This window comes from Anguilla anguilla, chromosome 2, assembly GCF_013347855.1.
Source record: "Anguilla anguilla isolate fAngAng1 chromosome 2, fAngAng1.pri, whole genome shotgun sequence".
Lineage (NCBI taxonomy): Eukaryota > Metazoa > Chordata > Actinopteri > Anguilliformes > Anguillidae > Anguilla > Anguilla anguilla.
Window position 1 is genome coordinate 47,306,763 of NC_049202.1, and position 16,479 is coordinate 47,323,241.

The 16,479-nt window shown below is 39.7% G+C and overlaps 2 protein-coding genes across 2 annotated transcripts; both read right to left on the reverse strand.

The window, feature by feature from the left end:
- Positions 1–299: 299 nt before the first annotated feature.
- LOC118221246 (actin-related protein 2/3 complex subunit 1B-B) lies at positions 300–7,378 on the reverse strand. The gene is made up of 10 exons (XM_035406125.1): positions 7,086–7,378; positions 5,908–5,982; positions 3,845–3,949; positions 3,276–3,498; positions 2,719–2,826; positions 2,230–2,436; positions 1,631–1,706; positions 1,339–1,535; positions 655–745; positions 300–462 (listed from the first exon to the last, which is right to left on the reverse strand). Exons 2-10 carry the CDS (start codon positions 5,969–5,971, stop codon positions 424–426), a joined length of 1,110 nt encoding a protein of 369 aa, XP_035262016.1. The 5' UTR covers positions 5,972–5,982; positions 7,086–7,378; the 3' UTR covers positions 300–423.
- A 2,106-nt stretch (positions 7,379–9,484) lies between these two features.
- LOC118221245 (actin-related protein 2/3 complex subunit 1A) lies at positions 9,485–15,368 on the reverse strand. Its single transcript, XM_035406124.1, has 10 exons — positions 15,199–15,368; positions 14,204–14,295; positions 14,009–14,113; positions 13,357–13,579; positions 13,066–13,173; positions 12,509–12,721; positions 12,090–12,165; positions 10,908–11,101; positions 10,211–10,301; positions 9,485–9,946 (listed from the first exon to the last, which is right to left on the reverse strand). The coding sequence occupies exons 2-10, from the start codon at positions 14,265–14,267 to the stop codon at positions 9,908–9,910; spliced, it is 1,113 nt and encodes a 370-aa protein (XP_035262015.1). The 5' UTR covers positions 14,268–14,295; positions 15,199–15,368; the 3' UTR covers positions 9,485–9,907.
- Between the last annotated feature and the right edge of the window lie 1,111 nt (positions 15,369–16,479).

Here is a 16,479-nt window from a genome sequence, read left to right on the forward strand (position 1 = left end):
GTCTTGCATATTCTCTGGAACAGAAAGATTCTGAGAATGTACAAGACAAAACATTCCAGCAGTTTAAGCCAAAACTGCACATAATGTTTCATATGCTTACAGTGCCATAAAAAAAGTATTTGTCCCCTTCCAGTTTTTAAAACCACAGGTAGCCAAACATCTTAAGTCTGTAGTGCAAGTAAAATAGGCAACAAGAAATATGGCAAAGAAGAAGAGTTTAGAAGGGATTTGATGTGCATGGGCCAAGTAAACATGGTGGCAAGAAGGTTATTCCCTGCAAGAAATTTTCAGGTACAGTGTTCAGAACGCACTCCGATGGGTCTTTTGTTTATTGATGACATGACTGCTAGTACAATGTGAATGTAGTGTGGATATACAAAAAGGTTGATGTAGAAGTTACCATTTGAATTTGATTACAACATGTTAAACTATCTTCAGATCTTTCATTGCAGATTCTAGTGTCTGAAAAAAGAGGGAAAATTAAATTGACATATTTCCAGTGTATCAACACAATATATCTATACTCTATATATAGTATATCTATAATCAATGCATTATCTTGTATCTAAATATTTTAGCTTGTAATGTTTTTCCTCAACATGTATGTGCTGTCAAAGCATGTAAAATATGTTGAAAAGATTTACATGGTCTTACCTTGACATCCCAAATTGCCATCCCCCCATCCATTCCAGTGGTGCAGAATTTAGCACACTTGGCTTTTCCACCGTCCAGAACAGAGATTTGGCTAAAAGAAAAAATACCACAATACTAAGATTCCATGCTAAGACATTTCCATATGTCCGCTGAACTCTATGAATTTATGGTTCAAACCTTCTGAAAACTTTCCAACTTTCCACATACAAAATATATACATTATGGCTCAACCTTGTTTCAGATTCCCTCATCAAATTCCAACCTGTTTAAATATATTTTTTTCTTTCGGTTGACCTGTTCCAATACAACAGGCTAGGGTTAGGTCAAGGTGTAGGTTTTTAAGTATTCTGACAAAAAACATCAGTGAGTATTAGTATTAGTACTAATTAGTATTAGTAGTAAAGTATGTATTCTTAAAGGGATAGTTCACTTTCTGGAGTGTCATTTTATTATTTCAGTTTCACTATGTTTTTAATTGGCCCAGATGGTTTTTGCACGTAATGAAGAATATTAGATAAAGCATTTTCTGACTGCTGGCATTTGTAGAGGTATTGACAAGTTTCTGATTTAAAGCAAAAAAATGGACTCCAGTTTGTACAGCGATACACTTAAGTCAAAATAATATCAAGAGAACTCCTGAAAGTGAACTATCCCTTTAAGAGCAGTATTCCCATCGGCTCCTGCCTGATGCTGTTCTTGTGCAGGGAATCCAGCCCGGCTTCCTTGGTCTCGGAGGTGGCCTTCTTGTCCAGGTTCTGGAAGCGCTCCCTGGCGGTCATTCCTCGCTGGGAACTCTGCTTGGGCACATCCAGCTTTCCACCAAAGGTGAGAGTCGCCTTGTCGGCATCATAAACGAAGAGCACTGGGTAGCAGTCATGCCCCTGAGACAAATTGCAGACATGTTGAGATGACAGAGGGAGACACCATGGCTGGTCTAACAGAATAGCTGTGAAGGGATCAGTGGGTTCATGCTTACCGCTGCTACCAAGCTGTTCTCAGTGATGAACGTCACACACAGGAGGGGGAGGGTTTCCGAGCTCAGGCTGTTGATACTTATGGAACAGAAGCAAACTTAGCTAGGAACTTTTTTATCTGACAGAGAAAGCAAATTAATTGGTATTCTGTATAGAATCACTTTTAGATGGCTGCTTGATCCTCAAAACTTCTAGAACTACTCACATACTTTTCTTTATGTAAATGCAGTTTCATTCCAGAGTCACAGAAATTTATGCACAGTACCTTAACATCATAACCTTTAAAATTAAGGTGGCCTTTTAAAAAAAGCTTTAAATAGTAAAATCTGATTTAATTGTTTTCATTTAAGCTCTAGCTAATGTAAATTTTAGCACGCTGTCTCCACTACAGACAAGAATTAATTGTCTGGAAAATAAAATTCAAGCACAATATTGTCACTTAGCATAATATTTACATAAATAGTGTCATCCTTCCAAGAATGCATGCAAAATAGACACAAGAAAATTACACACATAATTGGAAGGCATTTTAAGATCCTACCATTAAAAAAATAATAATTTAAAAGGCCTGAGTAAGTGTCCTGTACATCCTGATACTCACACAGTGGTCTTCCCACCATCAGCCACAGCCACCATACTGTCATGGCTGGCCCAGGCCACCCGGTTCCCACTGCTGGAGAAGCACACACTGTGGACCCACCCAGCAGTGCCAGTTGACTCAAACATCACCTCCCCAAAAGGCATCTTGGAGCCCCAGGGTGTGGGTGCTGGCTTCTCCTCCACCTCTCTGATGTAGGCAGAGAAAATCCTGGAAGCAGAGGCATCGCTTTAGGTGACAGTTAAGGCATCTCAAACCTTATGAACTTTGGGTCTATGATGGTACAAAGGGTTTTATTTTGCCCAGAGAACCTTTAGATGGTGAAGAAATACAATGCAAGTACATCCAGAATTAGCAGTATGTCAAATGGGAAAAGGAAATGTATGATGGATGTTACGAAGAACAACACACAGATAGACCACCAGGGCCTTCATCAACATTCAAATTTTACTCAGTAACTTGTGACACTCAGTAGGTATGAATGGTCTTCACCTGCACTTGAAATCACAGGATCCGGCAGCCAGCAGCACATTGTTGGGATGCCAGTCTAAACTGAGGACTGTGGAGCGAATTGGCTTTTTGATGTGTTTGCAAACCCACCTGGATCCCAAAAGCAGAAGGGGAAAAAATGATGCAGTTAAGGTGTGTGATTCATTCTGTGAGTGCACTCCATTACTGCTAGCTGGGTGTGGAAATGTAGCAAACATTGCATTAGCTGGTAAAACATATTGATGGAGTGGGAGGATTATGACACTGACCACACATGCTGTATGTTGTGGGGAGAATCCTATTTTAATGAGACCCACAGGGAGTACATGATCAGCTGACCAGTGTTTTCACTCTCTCTCAGTTTAACAAATACCAGTTTAGCCCATTCTCACAGGAGAATGAGAGTGGCTGTGCTTGAAAAGCATGCAAACTGCTCTAAAGCCGATTAGCCGTGTTCATCCTTCCCTGTGAAAGCTCCACGAAACCAACAGCACGGTGCGCTGTCAACCCTACATGGTGGATGAATAATGTGAGAGTAAATTTGTGGATGTCATTCTCACCAGTCATTCTCCTGCTCAAAGTAGCAGACTGAGATGAGGCGGGAGCCACTCCCCACAGCAAACTTGTTCTCTCTGGGGGACCACTTGACACAGCGGGCAGCGCGGTTAATCCTGAGGATGACCAGGGTGGGCTTCCACGCGTCGCCCTTCAGGCTCCACACGTAGGCGTTGCGGTCGGTGCCGCAGGTGACGATACGGTTGCTCTCCGGGGCCCAGTCGATGCCTGGGTGGAGAAGAAATAACATTCATATCTGTTTCTGTGGTTTAAACAATTGTATGCCATATAATGCAGAGTAGATACAGCCAAGTGCCACAGAGTGCCAAGTGTGACATAAGAAGGAATAAAGCAAGAATAAAAAATTACATAAAGACTACAAATTAAGGCCACCAAACTACACATTACAAAATAAGGCTGACGAGGCAATGCACAGCACCTGACAAACTGTGTGAAAAAAGTGTCAAAACTGGGCCACTGTGCATCCTCACTGTAGATTTATTCCAAAAAAATAAAATATCAAGGAAGCACCTGTAGGTGTTCCCTCTTCTCTTTGAGCAGGACATGTCCTCACCTGTCACCTGGCCATTGTGCTCCTTCAGTTCATGGATCTTTGTCCACCTGACTCCATCCTTCTTGTAGATATGAACTTCATGATTGTTTGGACACAATGCAATTTCTTGTAGAAACAAACAGGACAACCAACTAAAAGATTAATACTTAAAGCGTAAAAGTTTTATTATTGAATTTTATTTGTATTACTTTATTATTACTCTATTATTTTTTAAGATTTTAATTCTTGGCTAAAGAATCTTATGTGAAACCAAATAAATGATTGTGATAAACTGTTGCAAAGCATAACCGGAAAACCCAGTTTTCTGGCTCAAGTCCAAACCAACTCTTTAAATCAAGGATGTTGATCTCATTTCAACTTTGGGGAGACAACAAACAGGTAATTTTCTTTATGATGTTTTTGTGTGTGTGTGTGGGGGGAGGTGGGGGGGTGGTGGACACTAACAGTATCACCCAATACAACCTGATAATATTGGGGGAGCGATTTGATGTTTTTCCAGAGTTGGGAAAAACTGCCCCCTCTCTGACCACCCCCCCCCCCCCCCTGGGATCTATGTCTGTTCTCTAAATAGCGCAAGGAAAATCTTGACCTTACTTCAAACACAGCTGCTTCAAAATCAAAGCAGAGATCCAGGCTAAAAGTCCTTTCATAAATTGCTTTTTGAGAAGAGGCTGACAAAAGCAATGCCACTTTAAATGGAAGAAAACAAAATTCTCTTAGATGTAGACTAAGATCACAGACACCCATGGTAAGGACACCCATTTGCATGTTCACAAAGGAATCATTTTTAAATGATACATGTTGGTCAGAATTCATAACCTGTTTGCTGTCTAATGTGGAGCAAAAACACAAATAAACGTGCATACATGCATAACATTAATTCTACAACACTTTCCTTTTTTGCAAACTAATAACAGCCCTTTTTTCCCGGTCTACACTCCAGGGATCTGGTATTCGCAGCAGTCCTCTTTCTTGCCCATGTTCCGTGGGCTGATGGAGTCCCATCCAATTAGCAACAGCAAACCATTCAGGATGAAACTGGAAGTATGTACAGAATTCATTCCTAGTGGTTCTCTCATAAGTATGAGCAGAAATGACATCTTGGCTTTCGTAACCATATGTATACCTGTGTATACAGGTACATACTCTGTGTGTGTTTGTGTGTGTATAATACTTGAATCAATTATGAATTTATGGCACAGAAACTGACTTTCCTTTAAAGACGTGTTTCTTGAAGGTCAGGAAAATATTTTGAAAGTTCTTTATGTGTTATTTGTTTTCTCCCCTTTGACCCACGCCCTGAGTGTACAATGGAGCTGAGCCAATAACTCAAGGGAAAGGCGTGGCTCTCTGGGTGGATTCCAGATATGTTGCAAACAGCTCGCTGATCCTTTAACACTGGCCAGGGTGGAAACACAGGCCCCCACCATCTGAAATCCAGTTAGCTGGGCATATGTGAGAAACTGTACACCAGATGGTAAAAATATGATGGAATACTTTCAACCAGCTTGTTTCACAGTCATTCAAATTTCTGACCAGACTCCAAATCTGACAGAAGAAAAGTAACTTCTCTGTATCCGGTGTAATTATGTACAGGAGAAGGTAAACAAGTAATGAATTTAACTGAAACACCTCTGATGCAATTTACCAGTTCCTGAATATTTGTGGCATTGCGAAGTGTTTTTCAGCTCCGACAAAGAGCTGTTCACCCCCACATCTGATCCAAGCTCTTTCAGGACTTAAGGGTGTGATAAAAACTAAATGCCTTTCACCTTAGAACCAAAGCAGAAGTATGAATGGAACTTTAAGTCCAGTAACAATTACTGTAAATCTAGGACTACACCACAAATGCTGGCAACTTCTGTGCATCAGTGTGCTGTTCCAGAGGAATTACCTTCCATTAGCTGGACATCCATCAGTTATTGCACTATACTGTATTTACTGTACCTGAAAGATGTGTATTCTGATACCTGCTTGTCCAAACAAAACTATTAAGGAAACGGTTTTAGTATTTTGGCGACATCCGCCACCCTTCAGATGTTTATAGTCACGAGTGTACTCACGGGTTCTGTCCTTGCTCCAGGCATGGCAGCTGATGGGTTCCAGTAGAAAACTGTGGTAAGCCATGGCTGATGACCCTGCAGATTGGAGAAAGCTTGTGACAACTCTGAAATGCAGCAACACATATTTGAAAGCCCCACACTGTTGGTGACTTCAGTTTGTTTGTGCTAATTACTGTATCTGACAATGTGCATAGCAAAGTCATTTAATAATTATCAGTTTAATTCCTATTCTTTCCAAAGCCTTGACGATTAGAGATATAAGCATAGTAATGTACTGCAGTCTTTTACCAATTGTCTTGTGCAATAATAGCATATCTCTACGCTGATGTTAAAAAGAGATGTTGTAAATGCGGAAAATCTAAACCAAACAGTCATGTCCAAAGTTATTTGCTTCAGTTGAAAAAAACATCCAGACTCCTCTTGCCATGGGTAATAAAAATATCAGGGTGTCCTGGTCTGTATTTTTCCTCTTGCCTAGTTAATTGAAGCCAGACTACACTGGAATGTCACATGTCGACAGCAAACAACTGATGTTCACAGCAGCATCAGCATGTAGGTCATAGCAAATGATTGGTTGTATACTTTTTATTTTCTGTGAGTGAGTCTGCCATTATTTAATTTTGACTCAATTATCTATGAATTATAATTATTCTAAAACACATTTACATTTATGGCAGTGCCTTGGGCATTTCTCAGTAATTAGTCATTACTGTGTGTGCCACAAAGTAGCAGTAGTTCAGTTTCATGTGCAAATAATGACTGTCAGCACACGTCCGAAGAATGACTGTTAGACAGCACACAGACACACACACACACGTGTGTGTTCGTGTTACCAGTGTTAAAGGATCAGCTAGCTGTTTGCATCATACCTGGATTCCACCCAGAGACTATAATAGACTATAATTCATATATTTATGACTATATTAGACTATAATTCATATATATATATATGAATTAGAGTCTAATTACAATAATGTAATTTCTTCTGAAAAAGAGGTTTTTTTCCATAGAAGTTTACTCAGTAACTGAAGTTTTCAAAAATCTTGAAGGATTTAGCCTGAAAACGGATCAGTTCACTATGAGTCAGACATGTTAAACTCTTGCATTGACATGTTCTGATCCTGTAAACACACCACCGTATCCTGCTACTTGCACCTAAAGGAGCGGATGATACTTACGGACTGCAGAAAGCTGAGGAGAGAACGGGCCGATGAGATGAGAGCTGGAGCCTCAGTTCATGGACTCTGAGCAGTCAACACGAACTCCGGCGGAACTCTGAATGAAGTAAAGAAAACTTTCTACTCACAAACTGCCCCACTTCCCTTTTCCTGCCTGAGACATATAAGCACTTCCTTGTGTGGGGGTGGCTTTCAGCCCACAAAGAGTGCCGGCAGTTTAACTCCTCATGCCTACATGTCAGAAAATATGGAATGCATGGCGTCTCTATGATTTATCCAGACTTTCCTGTCTGAATGGGGCAGCTTGATCTGGAAGCATTTAATGACACAGGGTGGGGCTTGGCATTCTAGACTATCAACTTTGCATTAAAGAAACAAAGTCTAAATGTGACCGAGATCTTGTGCATCAGATCTTTTACACTGTGAAATCCTACACATGCAATATTTTGCATTCTTGGCTTGATACATGTTGTCTTTTTAAATCTTTTATCTTGCCATAAAATTGTGCACAATGAAACAGACAGTACAAAACATACAGTAACATTTTTTTTCTTCAGATAAATTGTATCCTAACATACATACCAGCAAAGAGATCAGGCAGTTCTGAACAACAGATTCTGATGATGTGCTCTAGAAAATATTGTCTTAGATCACAGATCATAGTACAGGACATTACAGAACTGCCTTGGTGTGGTTTTGAAGTGAAAATTAATGCACTAAAATATTCACGTTTCATAAATACATATTCTGATTATGGAGAAATGGTTTGAATACTGTACTCATTTTGTCAACTGAAACTGGAGGGAATTTGCAGTGCAAACGCCCCCGTGCTGAGCAAATTAGTGGTGTAGAAATGCAAATTTAGTCACTGTAGCGACATGCTTGTTTGTGCAGACTCCTAGGGGTAGCTCCTGGACAGAACAGACCTTCCTTTGTCAGAGTTTTTAAACAAGCTGTGGCTATTTCCACAGCTTTCAACTCCCACACCTTCAATTACAACACTGACACAGCACTGCTCCCAAAGATGAATAATTCCCAAATTATTATATTATTATGAATACCCAGGATTGCAGACTGGGAGTGATGTTTGGAATATTTATGTTGGATTGGGTGGTACAACTGCTAACTTATGTTAGTCCACATGACCTATATACTTACTGAAAATTGCCAAATCATCAGAGAATATCTTGCATTATTAGCCATTTTAATTGCATATATTAACATTTGTCTTGTTCCAGTTCTACTACTCATTTGGACACTGGCTGATCCCATTTTCTAGCCAATACATATTTTTCTAAATGTTACAACCCATTATAGCAATGGCAATGACAAAAATAAATGATAGCTATATAGGATAAAGACTCTAATATATACAAGTCCTATGCAGGGTGATACTTCATACTTATTACACGGGGGTCAAATGAACACTAAGTTCTTGTATGTGATATAAATTCAGAATTTCTCAGTGAGTGCAGAATTTTTTTTTTCCTGATGAATCCCCGTTCTAATGAGAGGGACAGAAGACAGCTGGGCCCTTCCTCACAATTTTCAGTCAGCATGGAAGGTGTGCTGGTACATTTCTATTCAAGCCTGCAAGGCAGTGCTGCTGGAGCCAAGAAATCAGCCCTACTCCCTGTGTGGAATAGCAATGAACTGAACCAGTTAATACAAAATGCAATCCATTTTGTTTGATAATACAGTGCCCTCCAAAAGTATGGCAAAGGTAGAGTGAAATGAATCTCATTTTTGGCTATATACATCATACTTCAGACATTTGAATTTGAAATCAAGAGGAATATGAGACAAATGTAGAATAAGCTTATATTTAATGGTATTTACATGTGTATGCTTTGTGGTTTTTCAGTAACTTAATTTTGTGTTTGAGCTGTTTTTGGGGTTCTGTTCATTTATTTATTTTATTGGGGGGGGGGGGGGTCTCCTCTTCAGTGAGTGAAATGCATGCTCGAGTTGGATTTAAAGGGTAAGTACCAAAAAACACCATCCCCCAAAGATATTAGACCGATTCATTTTAGTCTAGAAGTTTTTTGTTAAATTAAGATGAAATTGTTGTTCGTATAGCTTAAAATTTGGCAAACTGATCACTCTGAAGTGACGCTGGAAAAATACTTATGTGATGCATGAAGTAATACATGGAAGACAAACAGCACTGCTATTATCCATTTGGCTGGTGGTAAAACATATACACATGCACACAGGATAAAATAAAAGCTGATTGTCTGTACATTTGTCTAATATTCATCTTTCGATCTCAAATCCAAATGCTTTAATTATAAAGCAAAAATAACAAATTTCACTCTACTGTTTCCAAACTTATGGAAGGCATGGTATACCATTCACAGAGCATTAGAAAAGACCCACAGATGAAAAAAACTGCTTCATTGTAGTGTACACATACTTCATTTATTTCTCTGAGACCATTTACATAAAATCTCCCATTTAATTTACTGATCTCCTGTGTCCAGAGGAACCCAGCAGCCACACCTGCTACCACACCACTGGAGTACCAGCTTTGGTATAGAGTTTTAAAAAATCACAGCTGAAGTAAAAAACAAACCAAACCCAAAACAAAACAAACAAAAAAAACCCCCCAGAACATAAACATTCCACACATTGTTTCGTCTGCCTCTTCTCTCCTTCTAGCTTTTTTTAAATATACAGTGATGCCACATGTCAGTTTTCCATCTCAGTGCGCATTTTTTTTCATTTTCATTTTAGTGGACACATCCCAAGGTGATGTGGGAAACGGTCTTGATGGTCCTGGAGCTGCTTCTGAGCCGTCAGGCTCGTTCACCGCCATATCCTCACATTATCCGCAGGCCTTGGAGAGAAGACTCTAATGCCTGAGAATAACATCAAATATCACCATTACAGTTACAGTTTTTTCTATATCGCAATGAATGGTCACTATCTATCCCCTATGGCTCATTTCCATTATTTTTAAAGTTTAAAATATATGCTGAAATGTTTCTACTATAAAAATGACAACTTTGGATTAAAGCACATAATAAAAATCATGTTTCTCACCCAAAGCTATGAAAATGAATAAACGATACTTTTGATTATGCGGTACATTTTATGTTAAATACAAAAACAAAAAAACTTACCTTGAAATCCCAGATGGTCATTGCTCCATCAATTCCTGTAGTGCAGAATTTACGACAATCTCTTTTGTCTCCTTCATATATAGACACTTGGCTGTGGATAAACAGAATAGTGAAAAAGGTCAATAGTTTTAAAGAAGACCTTTAATCAAGAAGCTTTATGTAATCACCTTATAAAACAGACCTACTCATTTTATTTTGGATTATTCTGCTAAGCATATGAAAAAAGACAGTAGCATTGTGGATACATACTAACTCTGGCCTAAACAGATGAGTTTAAATCTAGAGGGTCAAACACTGAATGGCTGTTCTTGTCAATATTCTTATGTTCTTATTGTTCTTATCTTAATGCGTTTGAAACTGAACTGCAGGCCCCTTTAACAGAAATACCCTACATGATTGAGCATTTTGAAAGGTAACCAACATACTTTCAAAGTTAAACAAATCGACTGATGTGGGGACCAGTACCACAATCACAAAAACATTTCTCAGTGGAAAAGGTAGCACCATAAATTTCTATTAGAACCTAAAGAAAAAAGTTTCTATTTTGCATACTCGTATTTACATATGTATTCAGAAAGATTTCATGGTCATCTCCAGATTTTGCAGGATCCGAGAACTCAATGAAAAAATCAGCACTGGTACAGGCTGGTAGTTCACGGTTAAGAGCCACACAAAGGAGCTGCAGTCAGGCTCTTACGTGATGCTGTTCTGGTGCAGTGTCTCCAGGGCAGTGTTGCGGTCCTCGGTGGTGGCCCTCTTGTCCATGTTTCGGAAGCGCTCCATGGCAGAAATGTTGCGCTGGATACTCTGCTTTGGAATATCTAACTTTGAGATGAAGGTCAGTGTCCCGTGGTCATCACAACTGAACAGCATTGGGCAGCAGTCGTGGCCCTGAGTGGGGGAAAAACATGGTGGAGCATTACTTGACTGGGTCAAGAGAAAGCTGCACACCATCAAAGCGCCTAGGTCACTGTGATCGCCTGAAACACACAAACCACAAATGGCCACACAGCTACTTGCTTTGTTGTCACTACACTCCCCATAACCATAAATACGGGGAAAGCTGTATCTTCGTGTCTTATTTTGTATTCAATAACTGCAGTGGTGAATTAAAGCACACTGACAAACCAGATTGAACAACATTTGTTTTCATATTCATGCAAATGAGTCAAAATTAGCTTCTGAGCTCATTTTCATCCACAGTCTCTAGACAGGTTAAAACAGAAACTACTAGTTAATGTTAATCCATACCACCAAGCTTGCTCACTAAATTATGTTACTGTTTAGCAGAGCGGCTGAATAACACTATAGTTATTAACCTTAGCTCAGTTAATGGAGTGAGCCTGTAACTTGCCTCATCCTTAAAAGTTTATGAGGTGTCATATGAACAAAGGCAAGGCACTGCTGTTTTTGGGCTGTTGTCGCTAGTCCGTTGTTGCTTTTCATGTGACATCAAAGACGCCGTGCTCAAATGGCATGCTCAAGAGTCTGCTGCACTAACATTCCAGTTCTTTGACTGGTCAGTGGAGTCAGTAGCCAAAGTGCCCCCAGCCACGTATTCGTTTTTCTTCTCACACACAGCTCAGCTTCTGAGTCAACTCAGGAATACCTGAATCGTCACTTGCCCAGTGTGAATGTTTTTAAGCAGGGAAAGATAAGAGTATCTGCAATGTAATGTAATTCTGAGAATTCTGCTTAATACATACCATAATAACCCCATACTAGGTAGTCTGATGCTATTCATAGATTTACCTTTACAATCACTTTAATCATTTTTAGTCTTTAAATTAGTTGAAAAGGCAATTTAGTATAAACACAGTGATCACAATACGCTAATTATTTAACAAATTGGGCTTAAGCTTGTTTAAAAGTTTCTTACCGCTGCCACAAAATTGTTTTCTGAGACAAACATCACACTAAGAAGAGGAAGGAATTCCGTCTTTAGCTGGGATAGCCTGAAATAACAAACAGTGAAACAATGAACTTTCTAAAGCATACTGCAGAACACATGAACTGCACCATTACTACTACCAAAATTTAATAGAGCTATGAGCTAATAATTTGTTTCTCTCAAAACAGTTACACTTGTTCAATTGATACAAATGTACGATGACAGGCAGATGCCAAACTCACAGGTAATGTGGCTCAAAATGTAGCATATATTCTGCAATCTTGTTTTTTGAAATTACATTTCAATCAATTCAAAGTTTCTTATCATCACCTCTTTCGGCTATGCTAATCTGAGTCCATTACCATACAGGCCTACTTCACCAAATGGCTGGTCTCATGTACACTCACGCAGAGCCTTTGGTGGAGTCCACCACCGTCACCGTGCTGTCATGGCTGACCCAGGCCAGGCGGTTCCCACTGGCAGAGAAGCTGACGCTGTGCACCCATCCACCGCTGCCTGCACCACCAAACTCTGCCATCACCTGCCCAAATGGCATCTTGGAACCCCATGGAGTTGCAGCAGGCTTCTCATCCACTTCCTTGATGTATGCAGAGAACACCCTGTGAAAAAATGACGAAACCTGTAACACTGTACATACAAATGACATTTCGTAAAAATATGGGTTACATAGTTCACACTGTTGTTTTTTATTTATTTTTCAATAAGGGGTACTGTGATTTCGTTAAAAAATGTGACATTTAGCCAGCAACTAATGCACAACAATACAATACCAGCATACCATGTAATGTATATCAACACTAACTTAAAACACAGTATGACTGCGTGAATAAATACTTTTCATTACCCCATAATTTTAGTGAAGACCCTTAATACATCAATGCAGCATGTGAAACTACTACATGTCCCTCAAAAATATTTGCCTGCCACTCTCAGCTTCTCTCACCTGCATTTGAAATCACATGACCCTGCCGCCAGGAGGACATTGTTCGGATGCCAGTCTAAACTAAGGACTGTAGAACGAATTGGTTTCTTGATATGTTTGCTAACCCACCTAAGGAAATATAAGCAGTATCATAACAAATCATTAACTCACATGCATTAATTTACATGTCACATATTTTGACATGCTAGAATCATCTGTACTCTCTAAACAGCCACTAAAGGGTTTTTGTCATCTGTACAGCTAACAACAACCTCCTGAAAAATTTAAATCTGCATATTCACTGAGACTTACCAATCATTTTCAGACTCAAAATAACACACAGATATGAGGCGAGCCCCACTGCCCACTGCAAACTTGTTCTCCAGAGGCGACCACTTTACAAAGGTTGCAGCACGATTGATCCTCAGAATCACCAAGGTGGGTTTCCAGACACCATCCTTCTGGCTCCACACGTAGGCATTGCGGTCAGCACCACAGGTCACAATGCGGTCGCTCTTAGGGGCCCAGTCAATGCCTGTCCGAACAAAGGAGTCCCACAGCTCAGTTACAAGTCTTACAACTCCTGATTACAGTATGACTATAGTATGTATAGAAGAAGTGTTAACATATGCACATAAACACATGCAGATTAATATATTGGGCAATATATAAACACCAATTTTTCCACCGAATATTTTAAAATAAACCACAGGAATTTATATTGTAAATCCACAATAACTAGACTCAATGGTGCAAGACAAATAAAACCATTACTAAAACAACACCGTGCCTTTTGAAATGGCACCACTGCAGTCAAAGAAACTTTCAAGTCAAAATGTGTCATCTTTTCTTATATTGAGGCAGAATAATGGAACAGTTGTCTATAATTTTAATTTATAAAATGAGCTGTCTCGGATCAGCGTTCAACATGAAAACGGTTTTTTCTCCGTTAGGCTTGCCATACCTGTAATGTGTCCATTGTGCTCTTTCAATTCATGAGTTTTCATCCACTGGTTCCCACTCTTCTTATAAATATGGACTTCGTGATTGTTTGGGCTGATGGCAATTTCTGTATAATTTTAAAACAGGGTATTGTGAAATTCAACCACAAGTAACACTGAAACGATTATTAATCACAGCACTACAGCAGTTTACTTACGAGTTCTGTCCCGATTCCAAGCGTGACAAGTGATAGGCTCCAAGAGAAACTGGTGCAGAGACATTGTGTTCACAGGGTTTCCTCGGGTGAAACTGTCACGAAGTACCAACAAAGATCCATTAGGCGACACATTTCTAGCAACCTGCATAATATTACAACTTGCGCACACACGCCTTGGCAGCGCTTAACCACCGGCTGAAGTGAGCTCAGCACCGAGATTATACATTTAAGAATGGAATTCTGGCCAGACTCTTATGGAATCATGTCGACAAGCAAGGATTATAAACGCAAACTGCACTCCAACGATGCATGAAAACATCGTTGACTAGACTAGTTAAAGTAGCTAAATTTTATTTTTGTCAAATTAACATACACGTGTCTCGTTTTCTGCCACTCGGGTAAAGCTAGCTACACATCAAGGTGAACTTTAGCTAAACTCATGGACTAGATACATTTCCAAATTCGATACAGCAAACACAGCCAATTTAGCTAGCTAGCTAATTTAGCTCGGCAGCGAAACAGCTAGACTTAGCGCTAGCTAGTTCAGTTTGTGGGCAAAGTGGTGATATTGTCAAGATAGCCAGAAAGTAATTGCAAAATATATGCTTAACATACAGTCATATCGGTGAAAAGAAAACCCCACACGTTATTTCATTTGTAACACCGGTCTTTGTTGGGGTTAGCAAGAAAGCTAGCCGGTAAACTAACTACAGCTAGTCAACATTGACTAGCTATTTCAGTTAAACCAAACTATTAGTGACTATAGACTGGCTTGCTAGCTAGCAGGCTACTTAGCTAATTATGCCGGAAGGAAACAAAATGAGATATTTTTAAGAAACTGATACGAATTCAGGAAAATCTAACTGCCCGAGCCGGGCCTCCAACCTTCGTTTTCAGCGTCTTTTCCCAAAGCGACTGGCCGCTCCCTGTTAACTGAAGCTGCCATAAAACGGAGCAAGACGGCCATATTGACCTGTTTTATATTCGATATTTACCTTTCCCTTGTATTACTGTGTCCTTTATGTTGTAGATTTTGGATGCCTTTTGTGTTTTTGGGACGGATCTGAATTCGTGGACTCTGGGCAGTCGACACGAATTCACTCCAGTGTGTAGGACTATCAAGGAATCCAGAAAACGAATGAGTACATCGGTAACTTTGGTATGGGAGGGTGCCTGGAATTGCGCACGCGTGGATTAGTTCATTTATTTTTTTTGTCAGTTTGATGCTTATAAACGCATTCTTGTGAGAGGTCCACCTGACTCCGCCAGAGCGAAGACACTGTCAACAAAAACTCTTTTTCACCGTACAAAAATGGCAAGTTACTCACGCATACAACGTGCTGTCTATAAGTAATTAATTAAAACTGGCAAAATCTAAGCCTGCCGTTACAAAAGTTACAACGAACAATATTGGCTATGTTAACTTACACAAATCAAACAAGCTCTATTCCAAAGCAATGATACCTCAATGTTTCCTAAATAATTTGATGTAACTTGGCCCTGCTTGTTTTTAAAAATCTCTTAACGGCAGGCCTAGATTTTGCAAGTTTTGATTAATGTCTTATAGACAGTGCTTTGTATGCATGAGAACTTGGCATTTTTGTATGTTGAAAACGTGTTTTCGTTGATATATCATTTCTTTTTGTACTGATATAAGAAACTGATAATAATCATATAGATGTATGAACCCTAAGCTAATTAAATCTGGAGTGAGACATGTATATTCATACATAACAGCACTTACAGTTGACTGGGTCAACTCTAGCAGGGCAGAAATTTGACTTGTTGGAAAGGTGGCATGCTATGATAGTGCCATGTTGAAATCACTCTTTAGTACAACCCATTCTACTGCCAATGAGTGCTAATGGAGATTGCTTGGCTGTATGCTTGATTATATGCACCTGTTAACAATGGGTGTGGCTGAAATAGTTGAAACCAACAAATTAGAAATGTATACACTACATTTCCAAAAGTACATGGACACCTGACATCCAAAATCTCATCCAAAATTATGGGCATTCATATGGAGTTAATCCACCCTTTGCTGCTATAACAACCACCACTCTTCTGGGAAGGCTTTATACTAGATGTTGAAGCATTGCTGCAGGGATTTGCTTCCATTCAGCCAGAAGAGCATTACTGAGGTCAGGCACAGACTGGGCGATTAGGCCGGGCTCGCAGTTGGCTTTCCAGTTGGATGGGGTTGAGGTCAGGGCTCTGTGCAGGCCAGTCAAGTTCTTCCACACCGTTCTCCACAAAACCGTTTATATATGGAC